Source organism: Neofelis nebulosa, chromosome 11 (genome assembly GCF_028018385.1).
Source record: "Neofelis nebulosa isolate mNeoNeb1 chromosome 11, mNeoNeb1.pri, whole genome shotgun sequence".
In the NCBI taxonomy this organism is placed as follows: domain Eukaryota; kingdom Metazoa; phylum Chordata; class Mammalia; order Carnivora; family Felidae; genus Neofelis; species Neofelis nebulosa.
The window spans coordinates 36809585-36831294 of NC_080792.1; the positions used below are offsets into that span (position 1 = coordinate 36809585).

Sequence of the window (21710 nt, forward strand, 5' to 3'; positions counted from 1 at the left end):
ACAGCCAGCAAAGCCAAGATGCTAATGATTAAAATCCCCGCATCATTCATAACCAAACAAATTGGGAGAAATGGCAACATCACACAGTCTCCAGAGACTGGATCACTGCTGCAGAATCCTACTTTGCTCTTTTAGGAAATGTGTACAAATAAGCAAAACAGCAATAATGCCCATTACAAAGCCCCAACAGTGACAGCTGAAAACCACACGCACTCAGAGCTTGCAGCTGTGAAATGGGAGGGCGCCTCGGTGTGGGGGAGAGAAACAATGCCCCCAAAATACCGAAAGGGGTTGCTGGACGGAGGCCTCTCTGAATTTCTGAACCTGCTTCAATGCTAACAGCAACGCGACTGGAATTCGCTTTGTTCTCCCAGTGTCGACCATGGAAACTTTTTTATATTCTAAAATATTTCTGAGTAGGACTCAGACATCCAATAGCTTGGACCTGACGTCACATATAGTTTATTCATCAAAGTCAGTTTAAAAGAACAAAGATACATCTGTTTTGCATTTCAGGCAGGCAGAACCCACTAACTGTTTATTAAGACCAGCTACCAATCATATTCCTCATAGTGTGCTTTATAGATCAGACCAAAATAACTTTGAAATATGTGCCTCTTCCAGATGTCTGCTAATTTTACCCACCATTATTTGTTCAGAAGTGAATTTATGAATTCAGCTGTAGCAGGTTTCTGTCTCACCAACCACTAAACTTTGAGACAGGTTATTCAAGACCGTCACTCAGATCCATCGGGATTCACTGCTTCTTCAGTCCCTCCCGGTGGGCAGGCCCCCCCAACCCTAGCCCACCAAAGCCCCCACCACACACGGCATTCCGGATTCACGCGCCCAAGAAAGGCAGAGCATATATATGAAACCCTTAAAAAGGATGCATTTAAAAAGCATGCATTTCTTCATGCATCCTTAATGTGGGCGTGGCTCCCCAACGTCTGCCACGGGGACCCCTGCTCCCTGCCAGGCCCGAGGCAATCTGCCCCGCAGGCCGGGCTCGCACGCGTGTCTCCCTCTGCGAAGCCTGCCTTGACCACCACAGCTGGAAGTGATCTTAGCCTTGCCTCTGAACTCATGTCGGATATGTAGTCCATTCAACTCAGATGGCATTTTACATTTACTGCCTGGCATATTTAGTCATCTTTTCACATGTGTGTGTCTGTTCTCAACAAGCAGATAATAGGATTTCTGAGAACAGAAGATTACCATCCTTTGTTCTTTCCCTTGGCGCCTTGCACTTGCCGGGCCCAGGGGAAGCAGGCAAGGCATGCGGTGAGGAACCCGCAAGGCGGCACCTTGCTGCAGGGGTCTACCCGCAGCAGCGGGGGCCGAGGGTGGCCGACGCATCTATTTCAACTTCTTAGGGAGGGAGCTTACTTTCATGGTGAATCTCTGAGAAAAAATGCGTAAAGGGTCTGCATACACATACGTCTGGGCGAGGTTTGGAGAGCCTTACGGTTATGGGGCGAAGGAACTCTGGACTTCTCTTGTCAGCAATGTCACCTCTCAAAAGGTAGGAGAGGTGACAAAAGGAAGGTATTTCTGAACTTAATCTGGACCAGCAAGGAAAACCACCTGGCTATGGAATCTTGGAAGAAAGTGACCTTGAAGGCAAGAGTCAGAATCCCAACAGGAGGCATGTTCTAAACGAGATGGTGGCACGGTCGAGGCCAGGAATGCCGTGAGCCCAGGAGGAGCTTGTGAGGCATCCCCACGCTGAGTCCGAGCCTTCTGTGACAGGAGAAAGGGGCAGGCAAGGGAGGGTGTGCAATCAAGGGGACCTGTATAGGTCCAAGGCTTTAGGCCAAGAGGACAACCCATTTATGACCTTCATTTCAGGTGATCCAGCCCTGGCCCTGGCCTCTTGGTACCCTTCTCCGTGGGCAGCCAGACCGGCAGGTATGTGCGGGCAGAGAGTTCACTTCACTTTCTGGGGGACTCCAGGGGTTATTCCTTCAGAGTGTGGATACGACTCCAAGACTTCCTGCACACCCTTCACCTCCTAGAGGTCATCCTCAAGGATCTGGGGGACATGGGAAGAGTCAAGGATTTCATAGGAATTCTCCTGAGGATGTTTATCTGGTAGACAAAAATGGCAGGGGAGAGGGCCTGAGGACTTGTTTGATGGGTGTAAAGTTTCTTTTACAAGATGAAATGAATGCCAGAGACGGGCCACACAACAATATGAACGTACCTAACACTACTGAATTGCACGCTTAAAATGGTAAACTTGATCTTCTGTGTATTTTGCCACAGTTATAAAGACTTTAAGATATGGCAGGGATGGAGGAGGGGCATCAAGGTCAATAGTAAATCTTTGTGGAAAAAGCAGTGCCAGTGGCCATCTGCAATGGGCCGGAGTGGTGAGGGGAGACTGGCATGCCTGGGAAGAGCCAGGCCACCGGGCTTTAGAGGTTCACAGCTTAGCAACCTCCCCTGACCCATGTCAACCTCTGGCAGTTCCTGGGGAGGAAGCTTGCCCTATATCACAACCTTGTCTTACAGACAGACTCTAAGTGCACTTAGGGGCCCAACAGTACCTACTCCCCCAGGAGCCCAGCAGCCCATGAAATGAGATGCGGGTCGAGGGTCCTACGTCCCTGTGGCTTTGCAACACAACCCCCAGCTGAGACTCTCCTAAAGCTTCCTGTATGCAAAGCACTGGGTTTTCTATCCACAGGCCACAGCCTTAAGAAAAGACTTTTCGCCTTTGCTACTTTCACCTCAACACTCCCATTTATCCCATCTCTGCTCATATCTTTTGTTTATTCATTCATCTTTTCATTATTTATTGAACATTTGTTGAGTGCCTGTCATGTGCTAAGTGCTGCAGCAGGTACTAGAGATTTAATAATAAACACCCCCTCCCCCCCCCGCCCCGTGGAGCTCACAGTTCAGTGGGAGAGACAGGCAAACAAACCTTTTGAATGAATTCACACATCCACCAACGTGGTGGGCTGCAGGGCTAGTATTTCAGCCGAGGGAACATATACGGGCTTGGATCTCGTTCCCCAGGGCCCTATAGAAACTCTGTTTGATTTTACATTAACTAAACCTACTTACTGATAACTTTTCCTGCCACTCTTCTACTTGGGAACTCTTCCTTACATTAAACCAAAATCTGACTCCTTCCAAGTTCTATTCTGTCCTCAGACCAGTTAAGCAATGCTCAGAATCCTCTCTTACTGCTTCATTGATCACTTTCATGCATAATTTCCCAAATCCTAGCCTAGTCCTGACCTTCCCCTTGCACTCTTTCCCATAGCCCCTGCCTGCCATAGGCATTTCCTAGGCCATCCCCCTGAGACAAATCCTTGCCCTGACCCCAGCCCAACCCCACCCCCAGCCTCAGCCTGGATCTCATTCCTTACTATTCCCTTAAAAAATTTTTTGTGAGGGGCGCCTGGGTGGCTCAGTCGGTTAAGCGTTCGACTTCGGCTCAGGTTATGATCTTGTGGTCTGTGAGTTTGAGCCCCCACGTCGGGCTCTGTGCTGACTGCTCAGAGCCTGGAGCCTGCTTCCGATTCTGTGTCTCCCTCTCTCTCTGCCCCTCCCCCGTTCATGCTCTGTCTCTCTCTATCTCAAAAATAAATAAACGTTAAAAAAAATTATTTGTGAATGTCACTGAATCATGATCTGATAAAGCCTTTCTTCTAATGTTAAAGAAGAAGCAGCACCTCACCAGAATCTTACTCTGGATCTGCACCATTGTCCACAAACTAGTTTGCCTCAAATGCTGGAATGAGATAATGCAAAATAAATCAAAATGAAATCAAATGTGACTGGATAGCCTTTACACTTCAAAATAGCAAAACCACACTCATCTTGCTACACTGGAGGACACAAACCTTAAAAAACCATCTGCTGTGATTCTGGCCATTTTTATCTGAGTCACTGCATTTAGAGTAAGAGACACGGGACCCAACAAACACACCTGGGTCTACCTTGAAGAGTTTCTAGATGGAGCCCTCTTCCTTACTTCTGAAGCTCTTTCCACCTCTGATCTCCAGTTACCCCATCCATTTCTGAATCCCATTATACTTGGAAATCTTATCTATTCCTGGTCTGCCAGGAACCCAACAGCTTTCCAAACAGGGGAAAAGTTTATACCCTCTCTCCCATCTTCACCAGGTAATTCAAGAAGCAAACTAATCAAGAAAAGTGGCTGGTCCAAACTAAAGGGAAATTCCTGGCTGCTTCCACAATCCTCCATGTAAACAGAGATGGGGTCCACATGAGGCCACGGAGAGGCCACTCCTGCACCAGCGAAGAAGCCCGAGGCAGATGGGTGACATAGGGCAAGGACTGAGGTCAGAACAAGAGGTGACAGGAGAGGAGTGGCAAACACCTCTCTCTCTGCACAGGTCTTCCAGGCCTAAGTGATGCTATGCTTTGGTGAAAAAAATCAGTGATTGCTATCCAGAAAGGGGTAGACTTCAGTGGTTTGGGACAATTTTGAGGTCAGTCTGGACCTTGAGATCTTCTCAGAAGCTTTAAAGCCTTGCTTGTGGAGACAGAACATAACAGTCAAACTGTCCAAAGTTAAAAAAAAAAAATGCAGAATCTGGAGGGAAAGCTAAAGACTAAAATAAAATTTGGTTTCTTAAGCCTGGACATGAAGTCGACAGCATTTTCAGTCAAAGTCTATGCCCCCAATGTCAAAAACAGGTATTAATTAGAGAAATAGAAGTTTCTTACTTCTTCCACTCTAAATTTGCTGGCCACCGCTGGTTATTATGGTGGCAATAATCTAATAAAACACTGGAATTAAAGCATTGCCATAGTTTTGTTTATAAGGCTGACCTAAGCATCTAATTTTTTAATTGAACACAGACAGACTGCCCTTTTCTTGTCCTCAGACTGTCTTGAACTATTTAGCTGAAGGTGTCTAAGAAAACTCAGCAAAGTTCCACTTATTGGCATAGTTCAGATTGTGAGGTTCCCAACTGGCTCTAGCAGGAAAATCAGCCTTTCCATTGCTCCATGTAGTATCGCCATCTGGTGGTAGAGGGAATAACTGCAGGCTACAGTGCTACAGGGTAAAAACTTGCCTTTCGCTGGTTTACTTCCAAAAAACGGTTTCTTTTGGTGACCTAAGTTTATCAGACACGGAATATATTCACTTTCTATATTTTAGTGGTATTCAAATCATGTTGCCATGATTTGAAAAAATAAAATAGCTTACAGCTTAAGTATTTTAAGTAAAGCTGTTGGTTCATTTGCTCCTTTATTACATACCTCCTTCCTAAGTGCCTACTATGTGCCAAGCACTGCGGAGGGCACTGGGACAACCAGGAAAACAAGACATGGTTCCTGCCATCCAGGAACTGAGTATAGTTCAGTAGGGAGACAAAGTAAGTGATCAGGCACATCGTGTACGAGTCTCAGGAATGTCTGGCACCTCAACCAGTGCCTGGCATGGTTTGTGTGTTCAAATATTTGTTAAAGGAATGCGTGACCTGGAAGCACACAGTAGGGACACGTAGCCCAGACTCAGCAGTGGTCGTGCAGGGTATTTAAAATATATACCATATGTCAGTATGCTAACCTAACGTCCTCATTTGGTGAAGAGTATGGCGGAACAGACATACATTTCACACCACAATGGCACTAATTACTAAGTCTGTACTTTCTTGGAAAACGTAGATAACTAGGGCATCCTATTCCACAAAATACCAGTTACCCAAAGTCTTAGGTGACTTGAGTGAGCTATTTTAATTAACAATTCCCTTAGCATGCTTGGTTAAGAGTGCAAAGTCAAGTGCCATTTGGTTACAATGGGAAAGAAAATATATACAAACCTTTCTTCTCTTGCTTGTCTTTGCTCCTCTCTTTTGTCTAAATACTCTCGGCTAACAGAAATATGCAGAAGAAACAAAATAGGGAAGGAAAAGAACAGAATTAGATGCTCATGAAATTGCCAAGAAATTATTAGTGTTTCATGAAAGACTGTTGCCTCAGAAATGGAAAGTGGTTGTGCTGGATTAAAAAAAAAAAAAAATATATATATATATATATAAAGGCTACCCTTTCAAACTACTAAATACAATGGATTTCCTATCGAATCACAGGGATGAAAACATGGGAAATCCTACAAGTTAAAGAAAGAAGAATTTAGGTATATGGGTGAGAGAGGAGACGAAAAAGGTTTTTAAAAGGTGAAACAATACATAAATAAAATACGCAACTGCAAGCAAGCAATAGCTTTCAGAGATGATTAACGTCCAGTCAAGTCCTGCTAGCTCCACAATTTTCATCTCAAGGATTAAATCTAGGTGGGTCCAGGTGTCTAGGCCATTTTGTGTTGCACTCTGCAGTTTGGACATTCATGCCTCAGTGCAGGATTCTTCCTCTCCATTCCTACGCAGGGATCATGGGAAACTCTTGCTTTGTACATTCTCTTGTCTGCACTCGTGAGATGCCCAACTTTGTCCACTTCCCACGTTTGTTGCTCTGCTCCTGCTGATGAGATTCCAGCTTGAATCTAAGTTTAAGACTTAGGATCAGCAACTTCTCAGTGGACCACTTATTTTTCTGAAAAATTATGACTTCGTGGCTTCCTAAACTGGACGTCACAATGTAGCTTAAGTATTCTACCCGCCCCCCTCCCCCCCACCATGCACTGGTAACAGGATATAAAGGGACAGTAGGTCAAAGCAACTAAAGCAGCTTAGGAGACGGAGAAAAAGAAACAAAGACCCAGATTTGTTATCATTTACGAGCACTCATCCTCATCACCTTCCACATTAGAAATAATATGTCCCATAACCCAGGAATCTTAAGATCATATTCAACAAAAATAAGAACAGGTAAGGATGCTCTCCAAGGGAAAAAAACAAAAGAAGTACGAATAACTTAAATCAATAAATGGCTGAATTACTATTTCCTTTTTTGAAATTCGTTTCATTCACATCCTCAGACTTTCAGGCTGGAACTACAGTCATCATAATTAATAGTTGTATGTGGTCTGTCCTGACGATTGACCAGCACTCCTTCTTGGACAGGGTTCTTTTTTCCAGGATCTGTGTCTTACATGGGAAGTGAGACCCACTCGGGATGAAAAGCAAATAGTGGATAGTTACAAGCACGGTCTCTACCTAGACACACAAGCATATGAATGTACAGCTTAGTATTTGTTACAATGCGCTCTTGTCCTATTCTTCTGGGGCTTCAATGATATGAATGCAAGGCATTTTGTTACTGTTCTATAGGTCCCTGATACACTATGTTTTTTTTCCCAATGTTATGCTTCATTTTTTAAACTGGATAATTTCTGTTGTTCTACCTTCAAGTTTACTGACTTTTCTCTCATCTCCATTCTGCCATTGATTCCATCCAGTGAATTTTTTATTTTGATTACTGCATTTTTCAGTGCTATATGTATTTCCACTTGGTTCTTCTTTACAGCTTCTATTTCTTTACAGAGACTTATTTTTTCACTTGTTTCAAAAGTATTTGCCCTTACTTCTTAGGACATGTTTATAGTAGCTCCTTTACAGTCTTTGTCTGATAACAACATCTATGTCCTGTTGCAGTTAGCACATTTTGATTTTCTTTCCCCTTTAAGATCCTCGTGGTTTTTTTGTGTGTGACACGTTACACTGGATTGCATCCAGAACATTTTGAATATCTTGAAATGAGACTCTGGGTCTTCCTTGAATTCTATGAAGAATCTTATTTTCCTTAAGCAGGCAATCAACTGGGTTAGGTCCAGCCTGCCAGTTCTGACACTGGCTCCAATATTAGCTCAGCTTTCAAATATTTTTAATGCTATTCAAATTGAGCCCTTGTGTGCACCACCCAGTAGCCAGTCCTGGACCTTGAGTGGCGGTCCACTCTGTATTTAGTTCTCAAAGTCTGTGGTATGCTCTGGAAGTTCTGAGCCACATGTGCACAATTGGGAGATGAACCCAGAATGCTCTCTTAATTTCTCTACCCTTTGTGACTTTCCTATAATTTCTCGACTTCCTTGGGTCTCCACTCTTGGCCCTGTAGCCAGAAAGTTTGGGCTTTATTTTCCATGCTCTGGTGCATACTTTGAGTAACTCCGTCTGCACCCAGGGCAGCACAGCAGGACGCAGAGAGAACGAGGGCGATTTGCCTAGTGCTCTTGGAGCCACAGCTCCTTTGGTCAGAGGAGGGGTGCCCGCCCTCAGAGTTTCAGGCGTCTGCCTGGACACTGCTGCCATCATTGTGCTTCGGTAATAATACAGCTTGGAGACTGGGGTAGGGAAGAAGGGAAAAAAAATATGAAAATACAGGACATTTCTCCAGTCTCCGACTCTTAGGAACTCCGTTTTCTGCTCCTGAGTTCAGAAAGAGAGGCCTTCTCTTAGAGCTCCTTCAGTTCACACTTGGTATGCACTTCTGGGTTTGGGGGTACCTCTGAGGACATGCCAGGTGATGAAGAGGAAAGAAAAGGGTAAACTCTCGCTGGTTTGGAACTCTGAATGCTAGCCTCTGTCCCCAGTTCACTGGCTCCCTTTTACAATTCAGAGTCTTCAGAGCTCTGTGTGTCTGTCCACGGCTTCGGGTGGCACTCAGTGGCACAGAAGAGATGGGAGGGAGTGTGCCGACTCCATCTTCCCCTGAACTGACACCCTGTTTTAGTAGGTTTTCAGCCCAAATCCTTGTACGTGCAAACTATCCTCTGAATCTGTGTGTTTCAGTCAGATTCGCCGCTGCTATTTGGTGGCAAACTATGCAAACTCTCAGAAAGCCCTCATCAGGAAGGATTTCACCTGTTCCAGTGGTTTTACAAATTGGTCTTTCCAGAAGTGATGACTCACAGAGTTACCTCATGAGAAATGGTGCATACAGGTCGGGCATTTCCACATATAATTTGGTAAAAGTCCGACAGTTCAGGGTCTGCTATGCAATCACAGTGGAGGAATGATGTTAAGTTGACTTCGTGCCAGCCACTAACCCAGCCTTACAAAAGCCAAGATTAGCATTTCACTCACAGACTTGGGATATTTGTTGCCATGAATTAGTGAATTATAGTTAAGGCAACTTTACAACTCAGCTTCTATTTTGACCATTTCATACTTACCTGGGTTCTGGAAAAATGTAACAGAACCTATAAATCCTTATTGACACTGCTTTATATTCTTTGTGGGTTTAAATGGGAGTCATTGAAAGGGGATACTGTTTGCCAAAGAAACTAAACTGATGAAACAGGAAGTGAAGATGGGGTGAGAAATGAAAGCAAGAAAGAACAGAGAAGGTCTAGGAGCAATGACTGTGCTGGTGACAAAGGCAGCGATGAAGAAGGGGAGAGGATGCGAGAAAAGAGCAGAAGGAACAAAATGTGTAAGGATGGTCTCAGCAAGTGTTTTGCATAGAGCACTGCACAGCACGAAGCTGGCGGGGAGGAGGAGAAGTGGAAGGAGGTTGACCAGGAGGTTGGTGAGAACAGGTGCACAGGCTGGAGGAGAAACGGAGTGACATTGAACTCAGCTGGGGCAGACAGGCTGAGACTGGAACACAGCCTGGGAGCTGGATGGAGACCAAAGAGATCAGTGGGATAATGGGCTGGGAGTAATCGGCAGAATGGCTTTCTCCTCCATAGGAAGAGAGATTATTGTTTAAAAAAATACACTGAAGATTGCAACAGGGAGCAAGGAGCAAAGCAGAAAGTGGGAAATGCATTTTCTTTTGGCATCCAATGGAATATGAATAAAACATGAGTAGCTTTAGGGGGAAATGACAAATTAAGTTAAGACAATTAGGCTCTCTGTCTTCAGGAAGGCCTGGATAAGACCATTTTAGATAATGGAGGCCCCAAAAATACACAAGCTCCTAATTGTATTTGGCTGGCTTTCTGTGCTTCCTGCCATATGGTTAGAGGGAAACGGCCATAACAAGCCAGAGCTAGTCCGTTTCAGGAATGTCTTACAGTTCCTTAAAAACAGAGAAAGAATCTAAAGCAAACATATTACTATCGAATCCTTCACACCAGTATTCATCATACAGAGCACGAAGGCATGCGCTTCAATTTTCCATTATTTAGAGAGTCTTGAAATTCCTCTTACTTGAATTTGTTCCTTTCTTCCCGTTCTATTCTCTGCAACCTTTCTTCTCTCTCCTGCCGCCGCCTCTCTCTCTCTGCTGCCAATGACTCTTGATGCTGCCTAAAGGATGATGTGAGAAGACCACTCAGTGAAGACCTAAAGATACAGAGTTAACGTTTTAGTGGCTTGGCCTGTGATTCAAAGTACCCAAGTAGGAACCAGCCAGACTTCGGTTTCGAGTGAGGGTCCAGTCCGCTGGTACCTAGGTATTGCTGGGGGGAAATTACTGAGCGTCCCAGATCTTCATCTGTAAATGGAGGTAAGTAGCCTGCCTCGTGCGCCAGGAGGAGAAGAAGGTACTAATGTGCATACAATGCTAAGCACCATGCCTGGCACATAAGCAGTCATCAATAATAGGTGCTGTTATTACCAAAAAGAATTCTCATAAATACAGATTCATCCTCTCTCCCACTCCCTTTCTCTCTCTAGAGAGAGATACACACAGTTTTTTGTAGAGGTTTTTTTTTTTTTTTTAATTAAATCCAAGTTAGTTAACATACGGTGTAATCATGACTTCAGGAGTAGAATTTAGCGATTCATCACTTACATACAACACCCAGTGCTCATCCCAAGTGCCTTCCTTAATTCTCATCACCCATTTAGCACATCCCCCGACCCACCTCCCCTCCAGCAACCCTCAGTTTGTTCTCTGTATTTAAGAGTCTCTTATGGTTTGCCTCCCTCTCTTTTTATCTTATTTTTTGCTCCCCTTCCCCTATGTTCATGTTTTCTTAAATTTCACATGAGTGAAATCATATGATATTTGTCTTTCTCTGACTTATTTCGCTTAGCATAATATACTCTAGTTCCACCCACGTTATTGCAAATGACAAGATTTCATTCTTTTGGATCACCAAAAATATTCCATTATATATATGTGTGTATACATATACATATATATACACACACACAATATACACACCTATACACACACATTATGTATATTATATTATACACACACATTACTTCTTTATCCATTCATCAGTCGATGGACATTTGGACTCTTTCCATAATTTGGCTATTGTCAATAGTGCTGCTATAAACACTGGGGTGCATGTGCCCCTTCGAATCAGCATTTTGGTATCCTTTGGTTAAATACCTAGTAGTGCAATAGCTGGGTTGTAGGGAAGTTCTATTTTTAATTTTTTGAGGGACACTCCATACTGTTTTCCAGAGTGGCTGCACCAGTTTGGAGATACACATGCATTTTAAACTTGATCTATGGAAAGACGTTATAGAATCAACATTCAATCTAGAACTGTTTTCTATTTTACATATGCTAAAAATATTTTACCATATACCAGTTTCTTGATATACCTCCTCAAAATAATTGTGTCATCTTAAAACAGGTGTTAAGATAACAGACGAAGAAAAAAAGACACAATACTGGTCTGAAATCTGACTGAAAATAAAGAAATCTTATTCTACGTCAAGAAGCATCCAAGAACATACAGCATGTTCAAAGGACTTGACTGCTGGTGATACCACTCAATACGGACTGTTCACTGAAGATGGCATCATGGGGACAACTGGCTGCGAGAGGCCTCAGTGAGGGATCAGGGTGGTGGGAATCACAGGAAATGTTAAGTCACGAGAATGGGTGGGAAAAGAAAAAATTATGTAAACTCATGAAAAATGCAAAAGGGAGTTCACTGGGAAGAGGGGTCTGTTGGACCTCTGGACAAATCTGTATGGACAATGAGGCCTTCATTTGTTGAAAAAATTCTAAAACTAAGATATAAATATTGCTGAAATATAGGTGGGATGAAATCCTACTTGAATCCAGTGAAAATATGCCTGCCTGGTGGGGAACACAAGGTTCCTTAGTGCGGGAGAAAGATGGGACTCTGGTATCACTCACATTCGGCCATAAGTCCCACAGCCATCCTCCTTAGCAACATGGAACTGCCTCTGGCTGTCAGTCAGAAGCAGAGGGAAGAAGCCACCATTCCTGCCGGCTACAGGAAGGGAATAACCAAATCCCATATTCCAGGCTCTTTCGGGAGCTACTTCATCAGCCCTGGACACTTGGGCATGGATAGAATGTGAGTTCTCCTTCATATAAATGAAATCTGGACTATCTTTCTTAAGCTGTTATTTATTTTTTTCTGTCATATGAGGCTAAATCTAATCCATAGAGTGTTTAGGTTTACTGTACCTCTCACGCAGTGACTGACAAATTTTTACGGACATAACAGATTGTTTCAACCTGATTAATAAGTTTAACAAATGAGCATATATACCTACTGTCCCAAAGTGGAGAAAACACATTCTTCTCAAATAGAGAGACCACCAATCCTGCCACAAAGCTCATAAATAAATGCCAAAAATTGGTTTCATATGGGCTACCCTCCTCTCAACAGTGTAAATGAGCTGGAATAAGATAAATTTTAAAAATTGATATAATTGGAAAACTGTGAACACTTCTAAATAGTTCAAGCCAAAGAAGAAAAATACAGAAAATCAGAAATGATCCAAAGGGTACTATAATGAATACAATATATATCAAGACTTATAGAATACTTCTACAGTAGTATTTAGAAGGAAATTTATCACCCGAAGTGTTTGTATTAGAAAAGAACTAAAAAATAATGAGTGGTCAACTCAACAGTTTGAAAAGCAACAACAGAATAAATTCAAATAATGCAAAATAAATTAAATAAAGATAAGAACAAACATGAATGAAATAGAAAAATACAGAGAAAATTTAAAAAGCCAAAGCTGGCTTATAATTTTTTTAAATAATAATACATTCTGTCAAAACTGTTTAAGAAAAAAGCTACTAATAAGCAATTTTCAAGAATGGCACATAGATACAAATATGAACAGAACAAGAGACAAAAATAATTATGAGAAAATGAGAAATTTCTATGACAATACATTTGGAAACTTTGAAGAAATGGATGTTTTTCTAAAAATGATTGAAATCACTGAGGAAGAAATAGAAATTTTAGAGCTTTATTAACCTTTAAGAAATTGAATCAATTAATTACAGATATATCCATACACACCAAAACAAAAACAAAAACCCCATGAGGCTCATATTTTTAAAGGTGATTTCTACCAAATAATCAAAGAAGAATTCATCTTAATCATATACAAAATTTCAGAGAATATAAAAGTTCCCCAGCTCATTTTATGTGATTAGTAGTAGTCTGACACAAAAACTAAACAAGAACAGTATGAGGATAGCAAGTTATATACTGATTGCAAATATGAACACCACTGCAAAATCTGAAATAAAATCATGCTGTTTGTCCAATGAATCCAAGGATGTTTAAGATGAATACATCAATGAATGTAATTTACCACATTAATAGGTTATAGGAGAAAAACCATGACTACCTCCGTAGATGCAGAAAAAGCTTTAAATACAATACTCATTCGTTATTAAAAAAACAAAAAACAAAACAAAAACTTTAGCAAGCATGGAACTGGAGAGAGTGTTCTTAACCTGACAATGGGTACTTAGCCAACATATTTTTTTAAACTATGGTAAACAATACTCAATGCTGGAACATTAAGTGCATCTTAATGTTAGAATTGATCAATCAGCGGGGAACTGATGGACTATTTAACAATTGGCACCGAGAGGATTATTAACCACATACAACAAAATACAGTGAGGCCTTCCACATACCAAACACAAAGAAAAATTCTGGGATTGGAAAATGTAAAAAGTAAAAACTTTGCAATATTTATCTCGGGAAAGAATTTTTATACCAGAAACAAAAAAAGTGCAATCAAAAAGGAAAAACTTGATACATTTACATATATTAAAATTTAAAATCTGTATGCACTTAAAAGAGTACAGAAGTTAAGAATAAAGAGAAGCCACCACTTAGGAGCTACTTATAACACATATAAACCATAAGGATTAGTATACATATTAAAAAAAGAACCACTCCACATTAGAAAAAAAGAAACCACTCAGTGGAAAAATGAGCAAAAGATAATGGGCATTTTGCTGAAGAAGAGAATTAAATGGCCAACAGATATATAAGTGATGCCCATCTTCACTAGAAATCAGGGAAAAAGAATACAAGTTAAACCCATAGTGAAATATTATTTCAAACGTCTCAGATTGCAGATTGACCAAAACTAATGCCTGATAACCCAAAGCATCGGCACAGAACCAGACAACAAGAACTCTCTTCCATACCTTCTGGGGGTCTAAGTTGATATAATCATTTTGGATAAGCACTCAATACAATTGAAGATGTGCATATCCTACAATCCAGCAATTCTACTTCTAGGTTTATACTAGAGAGTAACTTTTGCATGCTAAAGATGACAGATACGTACGAGAATACCATGTGCTATGCTGTTTTGCACTGTTAATGGTTAATAACTAGAAACTATACAGGAAAACAAAAATATGGTATATTTTTACAAAGAAATACTTTATACATGTGAAAAAATAGAGTGAAATGGACTAACATGGATGATTCTCAAAAGCACAATATATTGACAGTGAAAAGCAGTCTGAAGAATATGAACGATATACTTTCATTTCTATGAAGTTTAAATACATGCCAAGCAAAACCATACACTATTTAGGGGTATGTTTATATTTAGCAAGATTATAATAACATATATGGAAATGACAAAGCCAATTTCAGGTGGTCATCACTGGGGAAGAAAATAAATCAAAGGGACAAGGGCTTCAATTTTATATACAATAGCTCCATAATTTTCTGTCATTACCTAAAATTTTCTGTAAGCCTGGAATATATTTTTGAAGCTATTCTATTGCTCTTCAAGAATCAAAAATACTTCTTGGGGCGCCTGGGTGGCTCAGTCGGTTAAGCATTCAACTTTGATTCAGGTCACAACCTCATGGTTTGTGAGTTCAAGCCCTGCGTTGTGCTCTGCACTGACAGCTCAGAGCCTAGAGCTTGCTTTGGAGTCTGTCTCTCCCACTCTCTCTGCCCCTCCCATGGTCATGCTGTGTCTCTCAATAATAAACATTAAGCAAAATTTTTTAAAAAAGAATCAAAAGTACTTCTCTTTTAACATCAAGTATCTTTGAAGCCCCGAGCTAGGTGAACCTCAAAAGTTAAGTCTAGCTCCAGAATTTGAAAACAAAACATAAGGTATTCTACACAGGAGAGTTATTATTTTAGGACTATGTGGGGAATTTGAATCCAGCCCAGCTTCCCAGCCTGCCCTGTGTAGTCATCTCCTCAAGTGCTAGCATCTTTACCTTCTGAGTTCTCTTTCCAGAACAAAAGACAGGAGCGTGCTTGGTGGCCTGTGCTCATGCTTCGGTGAAGAGCAGAATAAGAACCTTTCCATTCCCCCTTATTCTTCTGACTTTAGTTTCTTCTAAACGTTTGCTCTGATCTCAGGAAAGACTTAACACGTAACTTAATAATGGGCCATTAGTGGCTGTGCTAATGAAGTCAAAGTGAAGCCTCTCTATACCACACATTAACATCATTTCCTTACGGAAATTGTGAATATTGGAGCCTGAATAAAATTTAAGTACTATTAGAACTCGAGAACGTTAAGTAGTGTGTCCAGTTTAGTCAGGTCGGTATGTCATTCCCTCCTGCAGATTTTGACCCTGCCCACTTGGACCACCTCGTAAGAACAGATCTCATATTGACTTGCTGGCCAGAATGCAACAGCAAACGCACTGATAAGCAGCCTTAACAACACGGGAAGTCTCCTTCCTTGGTTCCTCAGTTCTTTAAGAACTGAAATGCGAGCTAGCTCAAAGCAAAGCAGAGTGGTTCCTCTATTCTGGACATGAAGCAAAATGCCTTGAGCAATTCAAGATCCATTCTCTTGAGCACACTAACACAGATCCCTATAGCAGGAAGGGAGAATTTAAAGACCTCCCATGGGCTTTTCTGTCCTAAATGAATAGAAGTCACTTTGATCATACTGGAAACAAAAGGCTATAAACATCATATTAATAAATTTCCTTAGGTTTTCTGGAGAAGCCCAACATGTGAGAATATAAACTGTGAGAATATAACATGTGAGAATGTAAACTGTGGTCCTGTTTCTGGAAATGGGCTCCACCCATAATATCAATGTCAGAATGCACTCAAACCATACAAAAGGGAATCCCAGATCAACCTTTAAAAAAAAACAAAACACCAAAATTCAAGTTAGTATGGTAAATTCTCCTTATAAGGGCATCATTAACAGATTTTTATCTTTCGTATTAAGTTTTTCAGGAACAATCCTTACAGCGATTGGAAGTTGCTGTCATGTTTAATCTTGGCTGGCCTGAGGACCAGCTATGGCAAAAAAGGAATGAGCACAACAAGGTTTAGAGAAAACCAGAGCATGGCCAATCGCTGAACCCCGGTGAGCCTAGTTTACTTGTTTGTAACTAGTGATAATAATACTTGAAACTCATGAAGCACCATCAGGTTAACATGAGAGTTTATGTATGAGCTTGCTTAGAACAGCATCTGGGCTGGAGCACCTGGGTGGTTCAGTCAGCTAGGTGTCTGACTCTGGATTTCTGCTCAGGTCATGACCTCACGGTTTGTAAGATCCAGGCCCTCATCAAGCTCTGTGCTGACCGCAGAGCTTGCTTGAGATTCTCTCTCTCCCCCCTCTGCCACTCCCCAGTTCATGCGCACTCTCTCCCTCTCTCAAAATAAATAAATAAACTGAAAAAAAAAAGAACGGCACCTGGGCCATCCTGGGTATATGACACATCTCATTTTATGCTGGGAGCCTAAAATCTCTGGATGCAAAGGAAGGCTAAGCTGCAGGATCAGGGTCAGATCTGGGATGTGACACTGGCAGCTCCCAGCCTGAGAGGTGAGAATGGGCCGGGGGATTGACATGAACGTTCCCACCATGGCTACCAGCTGGGTGAGTCACCAGGGCTGCGCGCCACCCCGGAACACATCTGGAAAGCTGAAGTCGTCTACGATACAGCCGAGGCAGCTGCAGCCGAGTGAAGCCACGTAAGAATGCGGGTGGAGAGGAGCCAGAGAGAGATTTTGCAACGGAGCGGATGATCTACTCTGAGTGAGAGGAATTGCAATATTTAATCCTGACCATACCAGGCTCCAGGGGCTTCCCCAGAAACCCATCTGGTTAAAGCCTCCCTCACCGAGATGTCTGAAACAAGAATTCCATTTCACTGAAATGTGTTTGGTAATCACAGTTACCACTTATGGAGACAATACCATGTGGCATTATTTTACATGAAATGATTCTTTAAAAAAATTTTTAATGCTTATTTATTTTTGAGAGAGACAGAGACAGAATGAGAATGGGTTAGGGGCAGAGAGAGGGAGACACAGAATCTGAAGCAGGCTCCAGGCTCCGAGCTGTCAGCACAGAGCCTGACGCGAGGCTTGAACTCACAAGCTGTGAGATCATGACCTGAGCCAAAGTCCGATGCTCGAGCGACTGAGTCACCCAGGCGCCCCTACATGAAATGATTCTTTTAATGCCTACAACCTCTTGTACTCAGTTCTACTATTCCCCTCTTTATAGAAGAAGAAACTGAGGCCAGAAGAGTTACACTGAGGACACAGCAGAGGTGGGCATTTCAACAAGCCTGTCGGCCAGAGCCCCAGTGTTAACCAATGTCTTACAGAAAATAAAAGAGAAAGGAATACACTTCATCTCATTTGATGAGGACAGCATTATTCTGGTGTAAGACCATTCTGGAAGACAGCTTGGCAATTTCTTAAAAAGCTAAACATGCACCTACCATAGGACTCAGCAATTTCATTTCTAGGTATTTATCCAAGAGAAAAGAAAGCACATTTCCATACTAAGACTTGTACGCAAATGTTCATAGCCAAAAATTGGGAACAACTCAAATGTCCATCAACAGATAAACAAACTGTGGTATATTTGTATGGTGGAGTACTAGTCAGCAATAAAAAGGAATGAAGTATTGAAACATACAACAAAATGAATGGACTTCAAAACAATTATGTTATTTGAAAGAAGTCAACCCCTCCCCAAGAGTACATATAGTATGATTACATTTATATAAAACTCTAAAAAGTGTAAACTAATCTATGACGACAGAAAGCAGACCAGTGGTTGCCTAGGATGAGGAAGGGCAGCCTTGCACAAAAGGGCATGAGAAAATGTTTGGGGTGATGGATATTTGCATTATCTTGATTGTGATAATGGCTTCATTTGCATATACATATGTCAAAACTTCTGCTCAACTTTTTTATGTCAATTATACTGCAAAAGCTGTGTAAACACACATGCTCCTTTGGTAAGTTTGAGTTAAGTAAAAGTCTAATTTGTGAAAGAAGCAAATCTTCAACACTTTTTATTTAAAAAATGATCTCTGGTGAAATAGTAACAAAAGTCACATTAAGTTCACAAATTATCCGATATTTGAAATTATCACTTAATTCACAAGCAGTTAATTTCACATAAGATACAGAGGTCAAAGAATGGTACTAAAAGGGCAATTCATTGGTGCAAAACCATGAGGTTGTCCTTACAACCTAGCTGTGAAAATCGGGGGTCACTCGATCTAAAGATCACAGGAGAAGAGGTAACTCTGGGTTGTGCCAAGCAGTATTTGCTTGCCCTGGAATGAGGAAATGTCAGAATCTTCTTTCACCCTTCAGGGTTACATCCCAGCTCTTAAGGATGAAATGAGCAAGCCCCAGAGGCAGCCCTAAGAACCAGGCAACTTTTCTCCATCATCGTGGCTACAATCATGGAGACATCTGCCGTCAAAGAGGGGGACATGGGTTTAAGGCTTCCTTCGGCTCTCTCTCCTCCCAACTGTCACACACTGCTTCAGCGCAGCTCTGAGGTTCCCAGCCATGGGAGGCAAGAGCACGGCTCACATTGTGTGCTGTGGACACTGGCCCCACATGCAGTCTCACGTGACTGCACTCACTCACGTGCAGGGCACGTGCCATTCCCCTAGGCATAGCTGGCATCATGCTTCGACCTGGCCCCCGACCCCTTCTGCAGGCCTTGACCCCAGGCTCACAAGCAGTTCTTACCAGTTTGTTCTTACTTTCTACCCTCCTGTCCAAGACCAAGCGAGTCCTCCAGCGAGGAGGTCAATCCTCCTGTCACAAGTTCCCGGGCCACCACAACGTGGCTTCATGATTAAACTATTCTTCGGGCAGCTTCCAAATCACGGACTGCCACCAGCACCTCCTGGGTCATGGCTTCCTGGCCTTGCAGGCCCAGACCAAGGTTCATCCTTCCCAGCTTCTCTCTTCCTCTCCTGTCCAGGCCAACCCACACCTCCTGTGCATGCCCACCCCTTCTCTAAACACCAAATCTCTTCCAAACATAGTCTTCCAGCTCGGGATCATGTTTTAAAGAAAAATATGGACTCACTCAATTTTTTTTTTTTAATATCCCTCATCTAAGTGGGCTTGCTCATCTCATCACGAGAGCTGGCAAACCTAGGGATAAATTGCAGTATGTCTTACATTGGTGACTCAGTTTCCCAGACCTCTTATTAGAGGTGTCCCTCATGAGGATAGAACACCTATGCTAGGCTCTCGACTTTGATGGCCTCTCTACTTCTATGAAATTTCATTTTCTTCACGAAATTTACTGCAGCGGAAACTCTTCATTTGCTGATGATTTGCTTATCTTCTGTTTCTGCCAGTACAGTGTAAGCCAGGTGAAGCCAGGGGCGGGTCTAATTAAATCAACGTCAGATTCTCATGGCAGCATAGGTGGCACATGGTGAGCACCCAATAAATATTTACCAAATGAAACATAGGAGTCATTATATGTGTGTATGAGTGTGTACAGCCCCAGAGGCTAGGTTTCCAGCTGTCGCTGGATATTTTGGTTTACACTGGCACAGCAGAAGAACAGAGTGTGAAAGGGTGGGGATTCCATCTAAATATCTAGCTGTCTACACACACACACACACACACACACACACACACGTTCAGTCACTCACTCTCTCTCTCTCAAATCAACCCAGGAAGAAACTCAGCCTCTCCCACCATAATACTAAGACTTACTCATTCCTGGCTGGGCTGTGTAGAAACGAGTGGGAGAAATGGGAGAAGGGACCCAGGAGTACATTTTCTGAATGAGGAATCTCTCCCTTGTTCCTACCCCTTTTCACTCTGTAATCTTTGAACAATGCTAGTGTGAAACCAGAAACCCAGCCATCAGGGGCTGACCCACTAGGACAGGGCGCACACGAGGTTGTTGGCCCAGGGGTTCCGCTTGCAGCATGGAATAACTGTGTCTACAGCTCTGTGGGTGGAGGTGTTCCATCTGCATTGTTTGATGAGTGACCTTTGCACTTCCTTGTTCTAGGTCTCACCTAACTCTGTGACGCACACTATTCTCACTTCCCAGTGGAATTACAATAGATAAGCTTAAGGTTGCTATGTTTACCTTTTATATAAACAAGGATGAGAGAATTATGTAATTAAAAAAATGTATTCTAATCCCACTTTCCAAAGGAAGAAAACAGGATTCTAGGAGATTCAAACTGGTTATGCATGTGCTCACCTGCTTATGTAACAAAGAGGTTTGGGGCAGGGCGGTGAACAGGAGGCTGGACAATCTCTTGTGGGAGACACAGAAGTGGCTGCTGCCCAACAGCAGCGACAAAGCAGTAAAGATGCCCCCTACAGGAGAATGAACAGGAGAACAGCATAGAGTGTCTCCTTGCAAAAAGAAAAAACTCGCTTTTACGAGTCATGTGAACACAGATCCTACAGGGCACAGTCCTGCTTGTCTTAAAGATTTCCCCCCATATCTTTGAATAAAATATCCAATCCAGGAAAGTTAACCATCTTGATCCCATGGCTTTGGGGGACCCAAACCTACTACCACGGACCACTGTAGATTGATGAACCCCATTTTAGGAACAAAAGGACAAATACATCAAAGGGCTGAGAGCTGAAGCATATGAACCCACAAAGATGTTACAATTCATCCTGTCTGAGGAAGTCAGAGGAGTTTTATAGGACAGATGTCATCTATGTGGCTCTTAGAGGATGAGAAGGAGTCAAGTGGATGAATAAAGGAGAGGTTGGCCGAAGAACAGAGCAAATCGGAAGGAAGAGTCCCCAGGAGAGTCTGGTATGTTCATAGTGGCATCTCCATGGGGTTAAAGTACAGTGAGGCTGGGGGACGTGACGGTTGATAAAGCTGGAAGGTGCCTGCAGGACCCAAATGTGAGAGATCTTCTTGGTGATGTTAGTCAAGTTGGGCTTCACTGGTTGGCAGAGGAGTCATTCAAGGTTTCTAAGTGGGAAATGTCATCCGCTCAGATCTACATTTCAGAAAGACCTATATCACTCAATAGATAGTCCGGGCATGACATAGATCTTGAACTAAATCTATGGTAGGAATGGTAAGGAGTCAGCTCCAAAACACACGACTCAGAGTCCCCCCGCAGGACAGAGGGCTGATGTAGAACCCAGGTCCCCACACACCCACAGTCACAGCAGATAGATGCCATCGGGGAGCCAGACCTACTGTATACTCACTCTGTCAACGGACCAGCGCATCTCCCCTCCTCCACTTTGGATGCAATCACAATCGATTAATCAGAACCACATTGTGCCTTACAGGAACTCATTGTCTATAACAAGACTGGTATCAGGAACTAGCAGCAGGCAAGTGGGAAGGAGCAGGCAAGGTAAAAGGAGAACACAGCTTCTG

General features: G+C 42.5%; 1 protein-coding gene across 15 annotated transcripts in view; it reads right to left on the reverse strand.

The window, feature by feature from the left end:
- FHOD3 (formin homology 2 domain containing 3) overlaps positions 1 to 21710 on the reverse strand; it is a 471816-nt gene that overhangs the window by 86903 nt on the left and 363203 nt on the right. For 11 of the 15 annotated variants that reach the window (XM_058692316.1, XM_058692314.1, XM_058692311.1 and 8 more), the window contains 2 exons: positions 10047 to 10181; positions 5814 to 5864 (listed from right to left, as the gene is read on the reverse strand). In XM_058692316.1, coding sequence (XP_058548299.1) covers positions 5814 to 5864; positions 10047 to 10181 — 186 coding nt within the window. The remainder of the gene's footprint in view (positions 1 to 5813; positions 5865 to 10046; positions 10182 to 21710) is intronic. The other 4 variants (XM_058692313.1, XM_058692323.1, XM_058692312.1 and 1 more) reach the window with 3 other exon arrangements.